This window comes from Henckelia pumila, chromosome 2 (genome assembly GCF_033568475.1).
Source record: "Henckelia pumila isolate YLH828 chromosome 2, ASM3356847v2, whole genome shotgun sequence".
Classification (NCBI taxonomy): domain Eukaryota; kingdom Viridiplantae; phylum Streptophyta; class Magnoliopsida; order Lamiales; family Gesneriaceae; genus Henckelia; species Henckelia pumila.
Window position 1 is genome coordinate 43,567,196 of NC_133121.1, and position 17,403 is coordinate 43,584,598.

Here is a 17,403-nt window from a genome sequence, read left to right on the forward strand (position 1 = left end):
ATTGATTGTCTTTTCAATTATCTGATCAATAATTGATTTGTTATATTTATTTGAAATCATTGCTCGGGAGAGGGGATTTTGAATAGGACAATAGAAACTACACTGTTAATTATTTATACAGCTCGGGAGAGTGTATGATTTTAACAGAGCTTTTAAAAAGAACATTGTTTTGTGATAGATCACTGCGATAAATTCTTAATAGGAATATTGAAATTGAATTGTAGTTGATAAACATTATTTGTTGCTCGGGAGAAGGAAATAATAAACTTAAGTGTTCTTGGCTATTAATTGACTGAAATTCATGAAGATTAATTATTTAGGATTGACTGTTGTTGAAATCAGGTGAAATCTATACCTTTAGACCAATTTTTTCTGATTGATTATATCTGCAAGTTGTGTGCGTGCTATCAAAACTTCACTAATTATTTATTTTTATTGCAAATTTCTCAAATATTGATTTTCTAGATAAAGTTTAGACTATTTTAATTACAAGCACTGAATATTTTTATTTTACTCTGTGAGACCTCGATTCTAAACCACTAATCTCGGATTAAACAACTATTAAGCGAACAAGAATCCAAGAGTAAAACAAGTCAAAGTTTTTTTTTTTTTTTTTTTTAAAACGCCCGCGCCCGCGCGAGGAACCAAGCTCGCGCGCGCGCGGGCAAACGATCCCGAGGCCCAACGGAGGCCTCGCGCGCGCGCGAGGAACTCCTCGCCCGCGCGCGGAAGGCCTGGGCAGAAAATGCTCAGGCTGCAGAAAAAGAAAAAAAAGAATTCCGCGCTTGGTCCGACATGCCTTCAAATACAAATGCAATAACAGGGTGTAGGGAAACATGCCATAACAAGTCATGCTTTCAGAAGGCCTAAAAACATCCAGAAGTCTAAATCGATACAACAACAACATACTTCGATTTCAGATTACAATCCGAATACAAACTAATTCGAATAACAAAACATATCAAGTTCGAGTTCTAACATGCTTCAATCTTAAACTAGATAAACATGCTAATTCGACTTCTAAACCGAGTCTCACTTCTACTACTTGCCCTCGAAGCTAACCATGCCTCTTCTGACTTGTTCTTGCCCCACCTGTTGCCAAGTACACATACAAAACAAAGCAACAGCCGGATAACCGGTGAGAATGATAATCCCAGTAAAAGCAACATATCAAGTAATGAATATACAACATGCTATCAAACCACATATTCACGTCGAAGTTAATGATATGCATGTCTTTAAAACCAGGATATCGATTCTGATAAACACGGGAGTATTGCTCTGCTTTTGGGATCCCGAGGATGAGATCACGTAACGACTCACCGACTCTCCCAATCGAGGTGGTGCCATGTATCCCACTCCTCTAGACTTTGAGCAACCATAATGAGTATGCTAGCACTAGGCGAAATACTACAACCTAGGCCACTCAATCATAGTTCCCAAACGTCTAACAAAAAGGGCGGTTCTGCCCGCTGAAATCAAAGTAGGCTCAAGATGAATGCATAACAGAAACATAAACATAAGCCACATAACAAAACTCAATCAATCAACAATTACAAGTTCCACGTGCTAGAACAAGTATCAATGCAATATGTGATTTAAAAAGGGAAACTCGAGAACCAACAGTCCCGAGTATGCTATCCCGCTACGATGACTGCTTTTACCTTTCAATGCAGTAGCTCCAACTCTGGATAAGCTACAAAAGAGATTGTATAAACAACTACACAATCTAACAACAACAAGGCAACGGTTCAAGGAAAACTCTTTATACCGATCTTCGTCCAACTCTCGACGAACAATGCTGCTAACACAGGGCTCGACAAACTCCAACGAATCTGTAAGAATTCAAGAGTTGATCAACAACTACGATCACTCACACACCAAGACTTCAAACTCAAAAACGGTTCAAAATCTCCAAAAACTCAAACCGACGGCATAACGGCTATAACTGAACAATCGGCAAATGCAGACAGCAGTTCAATACTGATAACAACTCAATTCAATGCTAATACAACAACAACAAGACAAACCCAACAAATCTCAAAACCATGATTTTCGAAAATGGCTTCCAAAAATCATAATAAATCCGAACGTCGCTCTAATTCAAAACCGACAGATAATAAACGATCAGAACTCTGTAGAGAACAACATACTCGAATCTCAAACGATTCTAACAACATCCAAAAACTAGAATTTATCGGATCGAAGAAGAACTTACGATATAACAGAGCTCTCACTGCAGTGATCACTAATCTGCCTTCCGAAATAAATTCCAACGGCCGGATCGAGCTCGGACTGAAATCAGAAAGCTTGGAAGAAGTTGGAGGCGTCTTCAATGGTGGAGCTCGGTTGTGTGGAGGAGGAGAAGTGATTTAATTACAAATCTAAGTGTAGATAATATATTAAACTCCAAATTTGCACTTTAGTCCCTGAAATTTCCAAATTTGCAAAAAGGACCCTGATCAAAATCAAACCGGCTCGAGAACTCTGTAATCTCTGATTAACTCAAATAAATTCAATTAAGATAAAAACGGGGCGTTACAATTCTCCCCCACTAAGAAGAGATTTCGTCCTCGAAATCAACGAGAACCACAACTCATAAGATAGAATAAAGAACTAAAGACAGTAAGAAGAACTCACGTCATCCGAACAACTCTGGAAAACGTTGACTCATGTCAGATTCTGTCTCCCAAGTCGCTTCCTCGACTCCGTGACGGCTCCACTGCACTTTCACCAACGGAATCAACTTGGTTCTGAGCTGCTTTTCTTTCCGATCAAGGATCTGAATCGGTCGCTCAAAATAGCTCAGGGTCTCGTCTAACTCGGCTTCGTCAGGCTGAAGGATATGAGAAATATCTGGTTGACACTTTCGCAGCATAGAGACGTGAAAAACGTCGTGAATACCAGATAAAGACGGAGGAAGTGCAAGTCTGTAGGCAAGATCGCCTATCTTCTCGAGAATCTCGTACGGACCGATGAATCTCGGAGATAACTTTCCTCTCTTACCGAATCTGACGGTGCCTCTGAACGGAGAAATCTTAAGGAATACACGGTCTCCCTGCTCAAAACTCAGAGGTCGACGTCTGACATTCGCATACTTCGCCTGTCTATCTTGAGCTGACTTCATTCTGGTCTGAATGATCTTAACCTGCTCTGCCATATCTCTAAGCATCTCCGGTCCCAAATCTGGTGACTCGGACAATTCATTCCAAAACAACGGAGATCGTCACTTTCTACCATACAAAGCCTCAAAAGGCGCCATACCGATACTCGCTTGGAAGCTGTTGTTGTAAGAAAACTCGACAAGAGGCAAAGAATCCTGCCAACTAGTGCCAAAGTCTAGGACTACCGCTCGCAGCATATCCTCCAACGTCTGGATAGTCCGCTCTGACTGTCCATCTGTCTGAGGATGATAAGCTGTACTCAGATACAATCGAGTACCAAGTGCCCCCTGAAGACTGTGCCAGAAGTGAGAAGTGAATCTAGGATCTCTGTCTGAAACGATCGACTTCGGCACACCATGCAATCTCACAACATTGCTAACATACAACTCAGCCATCTGATCATGGCGATACGTCATCCTGTACGGGATAAAACACGCAGACTTCGTCAATCGGTCGATCACTACCCAAATAGCATCGCATCCTCGAACGGATCGTGGTAGCTTCGTGACAAAATCCATAGAAATGTGATCCCATTTCCATTCAGGAACAGATAGGCTGTGCAAAAGACCACCTGGTCGCTTCCGCTCTGCTTTCACTTGCTGACAATTCAAACACCGAGATACAAATCTCGCAACATCGTCCTTCATTCTCTTCCACCAGAACTGACTCTTCAGATCGTTGTACATCTTACGACCTCCAGGATGAACGCTAAACCGACTGCAATGAGCCTCTCGGAGAATACGCTGTCTCAACTCCGAAATATCAGGCACAACAATACGGTTATTCACCAACAAAACGTCATCTCTAACCTGGAATTCTGACTGATGCCCAGTTCTGACTTTCTCTACCGAAACCTGAATGCTCGGCTCAGACTTCTGTGATTCTCTGATTGCAACAAACAACTCCGGCTCGGCTTGAATAGCAAACACTCTGATAGTCTCCCTATCTGTTTCAAACTCTAAACCAGAAGTGCAACAATCATCGACCAACTGAGAAACACCGATAGTTGAAAGAGATAAAGAACAAAGCTTTCGGCTCAAGGCATCTGCAACTGCATTCGACTTCCCTGGATAATACTTGATCTCACAGTCGAAATCCTTCAACAGATCTAACCATCTTCTCTGTCTCATATTCAGCTCTGCCTGTGAAAACAAGTACTTAAGACTCTTATGATCAGAAAAGATCTCGAAAGACTCACCATAAAGATAGTGACGCCAGATCTTCAAAGCAAATACAATTGCTGCAAGTTCAAGATCATGAACCGGATAACGAGTCTCGTGCGGTTTCAGCTGCCTCGATGCATACGCTATCACATGCTTATGCTGCATAAGAACACAACCCAAACCTCGGTTAGAAGCATCACAATACACTGTGAAACCTCCAGTACCCTTCGGAATAGAAAGAATTGGAGCACTGGTCAGTTTCCTCTTCAGATCAACAAAGCTAGCCTCACAATCTGTAGTCCAGACAAAAGGCGCATTCTTCTGAGTCAGCTGGGTAATAGGCTTGGCAATAGACGAGAAACCCTCGATGAAACGACGGTAATAACCAGCTAAACCCATGAAGCTTCGGATCTCAGGTACTGATGTCGGTCTAGGCCAATTCATAACCGCTTCGATTTTGCTGGGATCGACAGAAATCCCATCTTCAGAAATAATATGACCGAGAAAGACAACTCGATCTAACCAGAATTCGCATTTCGATAGCTTGGCAAACAACTGCTTAACTCGTAAAATCTGCAAGACGATTCTCAAGTGCTCTGCATGGTCAGTACGGTTCTTCGAGTAGATAAGAATATCATCGATGAAAATAATGACGAACTCATCTAAATAACGCTGAAAGATACGGTTCATCAAACCCATAAAAACAGCTGGAGCGTTAGTCAAACCAAACGGCATGACTATAAACTCAAAGTGACCATACCTCGTTCTGAATGCGGTCTTAGGAACATCTTCCTCTCGCACTCTCAGCTGATGGTAGCCTGACCTCAGATCAATCTTAGAGTAGACAGAAGAACCCTGCAGTTGATCGAACAAGTCATCTATTCGGGGTAAAGGATACCTGTTCTTAACTGTAGCCTGATTCAATTGGCGGTAGTCGATACAGAGCCGCATAGAACCATCCTTCTTCCGAACGAATAGAACAGGAGCACCCCAAGGCGATACACTAGGTCTGATGTATCCCTTGGCAATCAAATCCTCAAGCTGCTCCTTCAACTCTCTCAATTCAACAAGTGCCATACGATAAGGAGCTTTTGAAATAGGTTGAGTACCTGGCACTAAGTCAATGCTGAATTCAACCTCTCGAATGGGTGGCAATCCAGGAACATCTTCCGGAAACACATCAGCAAAATCTCTAACCACTGGTAAGTCAACCAAAGCTGGGCTAGATTTCAGTACATCAACCGCATAAACCAAAAATCCTTCTGCACCTCTCTGTAACAAACGAGTCATAGATAACACTGAAATCAAAGGAATTCTAGATCGAGAACCCTTACCAAAGAATTTCCACTCGTCTGCCATTTCAGGTCTGAACCTGACAACTTTCAGAAAACAATCAACTGTTGCCCTGTACTTGGTCAAAGCATCTATACCGACAATACAATCAAAATCTGATAACCCAAGCACAATACAGTCGAATTCTAACAAATTCCCCTCGAAACAAAGTTCACAGTTCCTGACTAGTCGGACAGAAACAATTCCTCCACCCAAAGGTGAAGTAACAGCTACTACTGTAGGCAACAATTCAGTTGGCAAAGCATGCAATAACACATATTTCTCAGAGATAAAGGAATGGGAAGCACCTGTATCTATCAAGACATGAGCAGAATGACCGAAAATCGAACAGTTACCTGCTATGACATCGTCAGGTGCTGCCTGAGCCTGATCCTCTGTCAATGCAAAGACTCGTGCTTGCTGTCTCGGAGGCTGATTTGCACTAGAGCTACCTCCTTGTCTGTTCTGCTGTTGCTGGGGTTGGAAAGAGTGTACTGCAGATGACTGCCTCTCCGTCTGAGCTGCAGGTCTAGACGAACTCCCACTCTGAGCTCTATCTCTATTACGTTGAGGGCACACTTTAGAGAAGTGTCCCGGTTGCTGACATGTGTTACAATTGCCGAAGACTCCCACACACTGATCCGGTGAGTGTCTTCCTCCACACTTGCTGCAGTACAAGGATGATGACCCAGAACTCGGTCCTGAACCGAATTGCTTCGAACCACTGGAACTGGACGAACTGTTCCCCTGTCTCTTGAACTGTTTACCTCTTGCCTTGTACTGATCCTTTCTGTTTCCCCCACTGTTTCCACCTTCATACCTCTGCTGCTGGTTCTGATGTTGAGGTGGTTGACTCTGGTACTGAGATGGTTGGTTCTGATACTGCCTCTGCTGCTGAGGTGCCCCCTGATTACCTCTTTGCCTCCACAAGCCTGCTTCTGCTCCCTTTGCGTAATTCATGGCATCCGCAAAGTTGCTAGGCCTGTTGGTGTTAACCAACGTGAAGACATCGGGGTTCAACCCGTTGATGAACTGATCTGCCTTAGCTTCTTCATCTCCGGCAATTAGCGGTGCAAAACGCAACAGACTATCGAACTTAGCCACGTACTCTTCAATGTTCAGATTCCCTTGCCTCAGATTTGCAAACTCTGCTCCCTTATCCTTACGATACGAGATAGGGAAAAACCGCTTATAAAACTCAGATTTAAAAAGAGTCCAAGTAACCTCTGTACCTCTAATCTCAAATGCTTTCTTTGTCATGATCCACCAGCTCTTAGCACCACCATGCAGCTGATGAATTACTAACCTGATTCGGCGGTCATCTGTGTAGTCAATGGAATCAAACAACTGATCCATATCATCCAACCAACTCTCACAGTCAACTGGATTTTCTGAACCCATCAACAATGGCGGATTGAACGACTGAAACCTCTTCAGCAAGGTTTCCATAGGAGTCGCTGAAGCATCCAACTGATCAACCTCAGTGCTAGCTTGCTCAGTCGCAGGGATAACTGGTGGTGTGTTTCTGTTTATCACTCGACGAGGACCCATCTGATAATCAAAGGTTAGCACACGAGATATCTCAATCGCTACCGTTCAGTGCCCTTACAACCGCTTGGAATACCGAATACCAGTCGAGAACAGAAACAGTTATATCTCAAGTAGATCATGCTTTATTAATTTAAATCACACAACCATGTAATTCAAATAATGCTCAAACAATAAAGCATGCTCGCATGGAATTAAGTACACAATTAAATAATTCAAACACATGCGAGGAGTCATTACACACAGACTCGATCTACCCCGCTCACTCTAGTTCGACCAAGAATCTTAACGCTCTGATACCACTTAATGTGAGACCTCGATTCTAAACCACTAATCTCGGATTAAACAACTATTAAGCGAACAAGAATCCAAGAGTAAAACAAGTCAAAGTTTTTTTTTTTTTTTTTTTTTAAAACGCCCGCGCCCGCGCAAGGAACCAAGCTCGCGCGCGCGCGGGCAAACGATCCCGAGGCCCAACGGAGGCCTCGCGCGCGCGCGGGCAAACGATCCCGAGGCCCAACGGAGGCCTCGCGCGCGCGCGAGGAACTCCTCGCCCGCGCGCGGAAGGCCTGGGCAGAAAATGCTCAGGCTGCAGAAAAAGAAAAAAAAGAATTCCGCGCTTGGTCCGACATGCCTTCAAATACAAATGCAATAACAGGGTGTAGGTAAACATGCCATAACAAGTCATGCTTTCAGAAGGCCTAAAAACATCCAGAAGTCTAAATCGATACAACAACAACATACTTCGATTTCAGATTACAATCCGAATACAAACTAATTCGAATAACAAAACATATCAAGTTCGAGTTCTAACATGCTTCAATCTTAAACTAGATAAACATGCTAATTCGACTTCTAAACCAAGTCTCACTTCTACTACTTGCCCTCGAAGCTAACCATGCCTCTTCTGACTTGTTCTTGCCCCACCTGTTGCCAAGTACACATACAAAACAAAGCAACAGCCGGATAACCGGTGAGAATGATAATCCCAGTAAAAGCAACATATCAAGTAATGAATATACAACATGCTATCAAACCACATATTCACGTCGAAGTTAATGATATGCATGTCTTTAAAACCAGGATATCGATTCTGATAAACACGGGAGTATTGCTCTGCTTTTGGGATCCCGAGGATGAGATCACGTAACGACTCACCGACTCTCCCAATCGAGGTGGTGCCACGTATCCCACTCCTCTAGACTTTGAGCAACCATAATGAGTATGCTAGCACTAGGCGAAATACTACAACCTAGGCCACTCAATCATAGTTCCCAAACGTCTAACAAAAAGGGCGGTTCTGCCCGCTGAAATCAAAGTAGGCTCAAGATGAATGCATAACAGAAACATAAACATAAGCCACATAACAAAACTCAATCAATCAACAATTACAAGTTCCACGTGCTAGAACAAGTATCAATGCAATATGTGATTTAAAAAGGGAAACTCGAGAACCAACAGTCCCGAGTATGCTATCCCGCTACGATGACTGCTTTTACCTTTCAATGCAGTAGCTCCAACTCTGGATAAGCTACAAAAGAGATTGTATAAACAACTACACAATCTAACAACAACAAGGCAACGGTTCAAGGAAAACTCTTTATACCGATCTTCGTCCAACTCTCGACGAACAATGCTGCTAACACAGGGCTCGACAAACTCCAACGAATCTGTAAGAATTCAAGAGTTGATCAACAACTACGATCACTCACACACCAAGACTTCAAACTCAAAAACGGTTCAAAATCTCCAAAAACTCAAACCGACGGCATAACGGCTATAACTGAACAACCGGCAAATGCAGACAGCAGTTCAATACTGATAACAACTCAATTCAATGCTAATACAACAACAACAAGACAAACCCAACAAATCTCAAAACCATGATTTTCGAAATGGCTTCCAAAAATCATAATAAATCCGAACGTCGCTCTAATTCAAAACCGACAGATAATAAACGATCAGAACTCTGTAGAGAACAACATACTCGAATCTCAAACGATTCTAACAACATCCAAAAACTAGAATGTATCGGATCGAAGAAGAACTTACGATATAACAGAGCTCTCACTGCAGTGCTCACTAATCTGCCTTCCGAAATAAATTCCAACGGCCGGATCGAGCTCGGACTGAAATCAGAAAGCTTGGAAGAAGTTGGAGGCGTCTTCAATGGTGGAGCTCGGTTGTGTGGAGGAGGAGAAGTGATTTAATTACAAATCTAAGTGTAGATAATATATTAAACTCCAAATTTGCACTTTAGTCCCTGAAATTTCCAAAATTTGCAAAAAAGACCCTGATCAAAATCAAACCGGCTCGAGAACTCTGTAATCTCTGATTAACTCAAATAAATTCAATTAAGATAAAAACGGGGCGTTACATACTCCCTGTGGTATCGATATCTGATTTTATCACTATATTAAAACTTGACACTCGTATGCTTGCGAGAAATTTTCACAACAGACACCGAGCATTAGGACTTGGCTCTATCATTATCATCATCCTCCTTCTCCCCATGCATTTTTTTTGGAGGAGGCTTAGCGCCTAGGTGCTGGAGCTTCGAATTTTTCTCCTACAAAAATCTAAATCATAATCAATGTCTAGTCTCCCCATGCACAACTAAAGAAAATGAAAAAAAAACTACGAAAATAAAATTAAAACAAAAGAAAAATAAATCAAATAAAAGATACTAGCTTGGATTGTCTCACAAGAAGCGCTTAGTTTAAATTTGTCAGCCTGACAATACGCTGATTTTAGCCCATTACCGCCACTTGGTTGGAGGTTTTTTTCTTATCTTTCACCCATCAAACATACAAATAAGAGGTCCGAGAGCCTTATTTGTGCACCTTTCGAACTTCTTTCCTCTCCCTTCTAGTTTACTTTTAGGGGCTTTTAGCCGTTCTTCTCAATGGCCAGGAGACGACGGAGCGCTGCCGGGTTGTAGCGGAGTTGTGCCCAAGTTTTTGAGCTATCTCCATCAGTGGGCCGACGACGGATGCATGTATTATACTAGACTCATTTTAGCTTAAGTAAGTATTTATTATTCTAGTTAAGGCTTTTGGTGAGCTATAAGTGATGTAGTGATTATATGCTTATAGGCTTGGACTTGAGTATCCAGATGGCTAGGTTGATTGAGTTGCATGATTTGAGATACAGACGTACTATCCGAGATACCCTGGTTGAGTATGCATGTTCTATGTTTGCATGTTTTATGTGTCATTGGTTATATGTGCATTTATTATGTCACGGATATTATGCTGCATACATTGGCACGTTGAGCCTGTTTTCTTTTGATACTAACTGTATAGGGGTCGCTCAACGCCATGATATTTTGTGGATGGATACCATTGTTTTGGATCCGGTTATGTCCACGGTTTATGGTAAGATAGCCACCTCCTGATTCGACTGCCCAACATGATACATACCATGGCGCATTTGACTGAGAAGTGTTCTATCTATGATAGGTTCCCGATACCCATTTATATGCATTTGTATTTGCATTCATAACATGTTTATACTCATACCTCCGTGCTGAGAATTATTTTCTCATGTCTGTATGTCTTATTGGACACCCCATTCGACGAGGCAGTTGCAGATTTTCCAGTATAGTAACTCAATTCCATTTTACAAGATTAAATGGTTAAACATTTTTAGAATTAATAAAACATGATTAAGGGATTTTTATTATATCAAACGGACCAAGAAATCAAATTCAGAATGTCAAAAAATGGTTAATGAGTACATTTTGGGTTAGGGTAGTTCGGAAGGTGCGAACTACGTAGCCTAGAGGGTTCGGTTCCAAAGAGATCGGAACAAGTGAATTAGTTGGGAAGCTACGTGACGATCGAAACATTCGAAGAGAGATCGGAGCTTCCGATCGTGGTGCCTTGGAACGTGGCATCGATGTTAAGACACATAGCTGCATGCAGGTGATTGGAGCTTCCGAAGTGTAGATTGGAGCTTCCGATCTTGGCCGTTCCGAACGTGGCGTGCATGCAGAGATCGGAGCTTTGATGAGGAGTTTGGAGCTTCCGATCTCTGCCTATAAATAAGGGGTTCGAGTCTCACATTTGACTTGTCAATTCACAAGTTCTTCTCTCGTCTCTTAGACCTTTTTAGGAGTCTTCTATCCATATAGGCATGGTCCAGGCCTTGGCGAGGCGTCTCCAGGATCGTGGCGGAGTAGTTCCCATGTTTTGGGGAAATCGACATCAACGGGCTGACGACGGACAGAGGTGTTCTTGAGATCGTATAAATATTAGGGAGTATGCAGGGCTTTTTGAGCAAGAATATAATGCATGGATATTTTGCATTGTAGTACTGATGGTAGGCTTGGAACCTAGATGGATGCTTCTAGGACTGCCTTAGTAAGATACGAAAGTACTGTTCGAGATATCCTGACCGAGTATGCATGTATTATGTGTTGCATTGATTATATGATATGATTTTATTTGTATATATTATGTCACGTTATTATGCTTCATGCATGATCATCTTGAGATTGTACCCTTGTAATATCATGTAGTAGGTTTCTTACCCTATCTGTTAGTGGATGGTTGGGCACGTGGACTCCTGTCAGATCACTGTTATTCCACTGTCGGGTATGTGAGCGACCTCCTGGTGCGATGGCGCAGAGTGCTACATACCTAGGGCCCAAGTCTGTTTTGACAAGGGATTCTTGACCTCGAGTATTGGTAACCCGTACACTTGCATTCATGCTCATATAGTATTTGTAAACCCATACTCTCGTGCTGAGCTTTAGCGCTCATGTCTTGTTATTTTCTGTTGTCTGGACACCCCATTCGATGAGACAGTTTCAGGTAGTTTTTCCGGAGATTTGGAGATTATATGGTGACCAAGGCAGGATTTCAGGGTTATCCACTAGATTTTTTCTTACTTGCATTAAGTTAATTCGATTGTGTTGTATAAATTTAGATTTATTTATCGGTTGTATTCTGTCGGGTTCTGGATTTTGTATTATTTTCCGCAGTTGCTCTGATTATAATTATCTATTGTTTAATTGCATGCCTAAGTTTCTGATTTGTAGATGATCACGGTGTGGGTCACTACACCCAGGTTCGGGGACCAGTGTGTAGTTGGCAACCGAAGGGTTGGAAACTCAGTTGATGCTAGCAGTATTAGTTGGGCTTGACCATTTGTATTGGATTTTCGATTGGGTTGTATTATTATTATTTTGGGTTTCAGTTACTTACCGGTTGTATTATGTTGGGTTAGTATTTGATTTACGTTTCCACAGTTTTTCTTTGATTTTGTTATTTAAGTTTTAATTGCATGCTTAAGAATTGGTTACTTTGTGATTCCGGGACCGGTCACTATATGGCACATTTGTTTTGAAGCTCTGACATTTAAAGCGAGAAGTTTTGCATATGTTTATTTATGTTTTGTTGGCACATTATTTTATGCATGACCTTTAAGAGTCAATATTAAAAGAGAAGTTTAGATTTAGTATTTTCATTGATGGCTTCTTGACGATGGATTTTAATGATTTTAAGTTCTTAAGCTCTTATGTTGTTTTCATTATGATATTTTTATGCTTGGTGTCACAAATGTTTTATAAAGTATATTTCCGCACTTTGTTTATTTTATTGACAGTCATGTTTCGCCTGCCTTCTTTAGATTTTAAATTTCGGTTATGGGGTTTTTGTCATGCTCGTATAAGAACCGATGGTTGACTGTAGGGTTGCATCATTGTTCAAATATTTTTATGCTGTTAAAGTCATTAGATTTTAATTTCATTCTCAAGTCGTTGAACTTGACAACACGATGCATGCCCTGCACTTTTATATTTGAACAATTTTTTCACACTTTTCCGCATCTACATTCTTGTAAATTTTTAAAAATATGGGACGTCACACCCTTGATGTTACGAGTGACATGTGATCACATTTGCAACCTCTGTAAATAGATGACATTCCTACAGATGGCACTAAGCTCATGTGGGCAATAAATTAACTACTTGAAATGACGGGATTCGGGTAGTCCACCAAATCAGGAGATCAAATACTTGGTCGGTATCCTGCAACAAATGTCCAACTAACAGATCCGAGATCCAATGATTGAATTCCTTGGATTTTCATCTACTTTACGAACAGACGTTAGAGATACAGGAATTAATTACCTGACAAGAATCCTCTGATATTCAAATCTACGATCACCTCTTGAAATAGTCAAAAGTGAAAATTTTTTTGAATGCTAAAATTCATTTACCTTAACTGGAGAGAAATGCTAGGTCTTTATAGAAAATTGTGAGAGAGCTTAAAAGGAAAAAAAAAAGACCCTTTTAGAGCTAAATATTTTATCAATTGCCCATTTTCGTTCTCTTATTTAACATTACATTAAATTATCTTATAATTTAATTTAATCAACTAAACTCTTAATTATCCATTAAAATACAATACTTATCAGATTTAAAATCCAATTGTGAGTTCGGTTTTTCCTTTGAAAATGAATCATCATTGACGAGAGACTGTGCAAAGCTGTCAAAATGAGTTGGGTAATCTTTCCTTTTAAATCTTCAGTTATGTTTTGATAAATATTTCAATTGTTTAAATACACATCGCAAACTTAAATCTTCAAATATAATATATATTAGCGTTTATTGTACGCGATGCATGCATACACATAATTTTTTTTTATATTAATTAATTTTTCTATTATTTTTAGAACTCATCTGATGAATTAGATATTTAAAAGTTTAAGATTGATAATTATCTAATCTAAATCTTTCAAAAAAATTATTTAATCTAAAAATTAAAAATATAAACAAAGATTTCGAGTGTCATTTTGAAAAATAATATTGGTTCTAGTGACTAAAAAATTAAGTTAGGATATTTAACCATAAAGTTATGGTGAAGGACTAATTATGGGATGATTTTGGAGCACAAGAAAAAGAAAAAAAAAAAAAAAAAAAGACATTTGTTTAAATTTGTTAAAATTAAAATGGAATTCCAATTTTTGGATTCCAAAGCCAATTTTTCATACATCCAACCACTTGCACTCTTTCTTTGTTGGGCCAGTTAAATTTTGGTACGAAAGGTATAGGGACTATTCTGGTATTGTCTATTGGTTGGGCAAACAAAAAATGTCGGTCAAAAACCAACCCTAATCCCCCTCAAATAAATCTAATTATTGGAACTGCAAAACTAGAAAGCAAAAGAATCAGAAGAAGAGATGCCGGGATTGACCTGCAACGCTTGCAACAAGGAATTCCTCGACGATGCTGAGCAGAAGCTTCACTACAAATCAGAGTGGCACCGTTACAATCTTAAACGGAAGGTGCGCCACCCCGTCCATTCCTTTGAATAATCTTGTTGTATGTGTTTGATTTTGTTTATATTTATGGGATTTCTTTACGGTCTATTTTCAATACTTCAACTCATATATCATGTGTTAAATGTAGCGAAAGGAGGTCTTTTTGTCTTTTATGGCTTTTGTTGATGCTGTGATTGGTTGGTGATGGTGGGTTGCTTCTTTTAAGGACCTCACATTTGAATGGATTCTCGGTGGATAGGTCACCACCATGTTTAGCTCTTCCGTATCTTTTGATTATAAAAAAAATAAAATTATTCTGTTCCGGAGAATTTCACGTTTGACGCTATCTGTGGGAAGCTTAACTTTTTAAGGAAATATACGTGAGGTATTAGAATGAAAATTTGGAAGTTTTATATTATCTAGGAAATCTCATGATCAAAGTAAAAGTCAGTGTATTGTCTTGAATCTGGACAGGCAGCATGTAAATTCAAGGGTGCTGAAGAATATGGATTGCCTGTGTTTGGGACTCTAAGAAGAGTTCCGTGCTTGCCTATGTTATGAACAAGATATTCTAACCACTCCCAACGAGATTACTTGACCAAATACATGATTGACATGATAATAAAACTCAGCGAAAGACAATTGAAATCAAAAGCTTTGACACTCTCGATAAATATTGTCCCAGCTTCAATGAGTGTTTTGAAAGCCTTCATCCATAGGTTTAGAGTCTTGCCTTATTGCTTATTTCTTGTTTTGTGTCTTTTGACCAGACAGGCGAGTAACATACTCTCTTTTAAAAGTGCTGCTATTTATCTGTCTTTGTTTCGAAGCGGGTATTTTGAGTTCATGATTGCCCATGATTTTTTTGTTTGTAGTTTTATGTTGAATGGAGTGTGTAAGTAAGTAGCTGTAATTATGGATTTAAGTCTTCTTCCATAATTAACTGATTTTGATGTTCTTGTCATAGGTATTTCTCCAGAGCCATCCTGTATTATGCTGGTGTATGTTTCGTAAATTTTTCCTTATGATTTGCTTAAGTTCTTGGTTTCGTACAGGTTGCAGGTGTCCCAGGTGTGACCGAAACACTTTTTCTAGCTAGACAATCTGCACTTGCAGAAGAGAATAAGAAATCGGATGAAACACCTCTCCTATATAGTTGTGGACTTTGTGGAAAGGGATACAGAAGTTCTAAAGCTCACGAACAACATCTAAAATCTAAGAGTCACCTATTACGGGCTTCTGAATGGACAACTGGCAATGATGAGGTTAGTACAATTATTAAGCCACTTCCACGTATTTCAAAGGTGCTTTTGCATCATACAGTGCAAGAGGATGAGGATAGTGAAGATAGTGAGTGGGAAGAGGTTGATGATTTAGAGGAAGACTTGGCTGGTGAAGCCAGTGATTCTTTGGCCAAACTCAGGGTGAGTGAGAGTCCTGATGATGGTGATATGGATGAGGATGATTATGAGTTGAATCCAACGTCTTGTTTCATGTGTGATTTAGAGCATGATTCAGTGGAGAACTGCATGGTTCACATGCACAAGAAACATGGGTTCTTCATACCCGACACTGAGTATCTGAAAGATCCTAAAGGTCTTCTTACATACCTCAGCCTCAAGGTATTAAACGTGCTCCTAAATCAAGGGCAATTTTGTTCAAATATATTATTTTTTTCCAATTTTTTTTCACTGTATTTCGCTGCTTTTTTCTTTTATGCTTCTTTATCTTGATTCCTAAACCGACAGGTTAAAAGGGATTTTATGTGCTTGTACTGCAATGAGAGATGTCATCCATTCTCAAGTATCGAAGCCGTTCGGAAGCATATGGAGGCAAAAAGCCATTGCAAAGTGCATTACGGTGATGGAAGTGAAGAGGAGGAAGCAGAGTTAGAAGTGTTTTATGATTATAGCAGCAGGTTTTTATAACACCAAACAACTTCATAGTTATGTGAATAAATTTTATGTGTAAACGTGTAACCTAACCTAGTCGGTTCTTTTTTGTTTATGCGTATAAAGTTTTGTTGATGAGGAAGGAAAGCAGCTGGTTGCAGTTGATGACATGCAGAAAGATGTTGAACTTGGTAGTGGTGGCTCTGAGTTATTTATAACCCGAAGAATTAGCGGTACAACCTTGACCAAAATGATCGGTTCGAGAGAATTTTTAATATATTACCGCCAGAAACCACGGCCAACTCCTACAAATAGAGCCATTACTGCTGCTACATTGGCATCTAGGTATGTGAAATGATTGGATAGATCCTTACTTGTCACCCTTAAAGGTAAAAATAAAAGTGGATATTCAAGTGAAATTATACAAATTTGCCCACAGATACAGGAGCATGGGTCTGGCAACAGTGCAATCAAGAGAACACACAATCAGGATGAAAGTAATGAAAGCAATGAATCGGTCTGGTGTTGAGACCATGCGCTCTAAGATTGGTATGAAGAGTAATGTTATACGCAACCTCCCCAACAATGTCCCGTATTAGTTCTTGTTGTATCTCTCATAATATTCTTCTTTCGATCATTTCACTGCTGAATGCGGACTTTAAGACTAGAAGTTTAATTGTGAGGTGATAATGTGTGATCTACTTTATTTTGATTATTATTATTATTAAATTTTTTTTTAATGAAATAGCATAAGAACAATCGTATTTGTGCTCTCCATAAGTTTAAGTAGACTGTCAATTGGAATCAATAAGTAGTTAGCCCATTGATGTCCTCACTCATCCTTCTGCACCACCAGTGTTTTTCACTTGCCGTGGCTGTGGTTGTGTGATTATTTTTTACCATGCAAACATTATTTTTTTATTCTTTAGCAAAATATTTGAATAAAAATTCCACCAAATATTATAATATTTTAATGTACACTTAATAATAAAATTTCACCGCATGTCAATTATGTTTCATGGGTTTAAATACTTA

The 17,403-nt window shown here is 39.9% G+C and overlaps 1 protein-coding gene across 1 annotated transcript; it reads left to right on the forward strand.

Annotated features, from left to right (window-relative positions):
- Positions 1–14,316: 14,316 nt before the first annotated feature.
- Positions 14,317–17,132, forward strand: LOC140882546 (cytoplasmic 60S subunit biogenesis factor REI1 homolog 1). The gene is made up of 5 exons (XM_073288608.1): positions 14,317–14,500; positions 15,532–16,098; positions 16,225–16,394; positions 16,495–16,713; positions 16,808–17,132. Exons 1-5 carry the CDS (start codon positions 14,396–14,398, stop codon positions 16,965–16,967), a joined length of 1,221 nt encoding a protein of 406 aa, XP_073144709.1. The 5' UTR covers positions 14,317–14,395; the 3' UTR covers positions 16,968–17,132.
- Positions 17,133–17,403: the final 271 nt, after the last annotated feature.

Excerpts from the sequence above, each read along its gene's own strand:
- LOC140882546 (XM_073288608.1), top strand. The coding sequence starts at position 14,396 with ATGCCGGGATTGACCTGCAACGCTTGCAACAAGGAATTCCTCGACGAT. Across the intron at positions 16,099-16,224 it reads TTACATACCTCAGCCTCAAG|GTTAAAAGGGATTTTATGTG; the intron begins GTATTAAACGTG and ends CTAAACCGACAG. Across the intron at positions 16,714-16,807 it reads GCTGCTACATTGGCATCTAG|ATACAGGAGCATGGGTCTGG; the intron begins GTATGTGAAATG and ends ATTTGCCCACAG.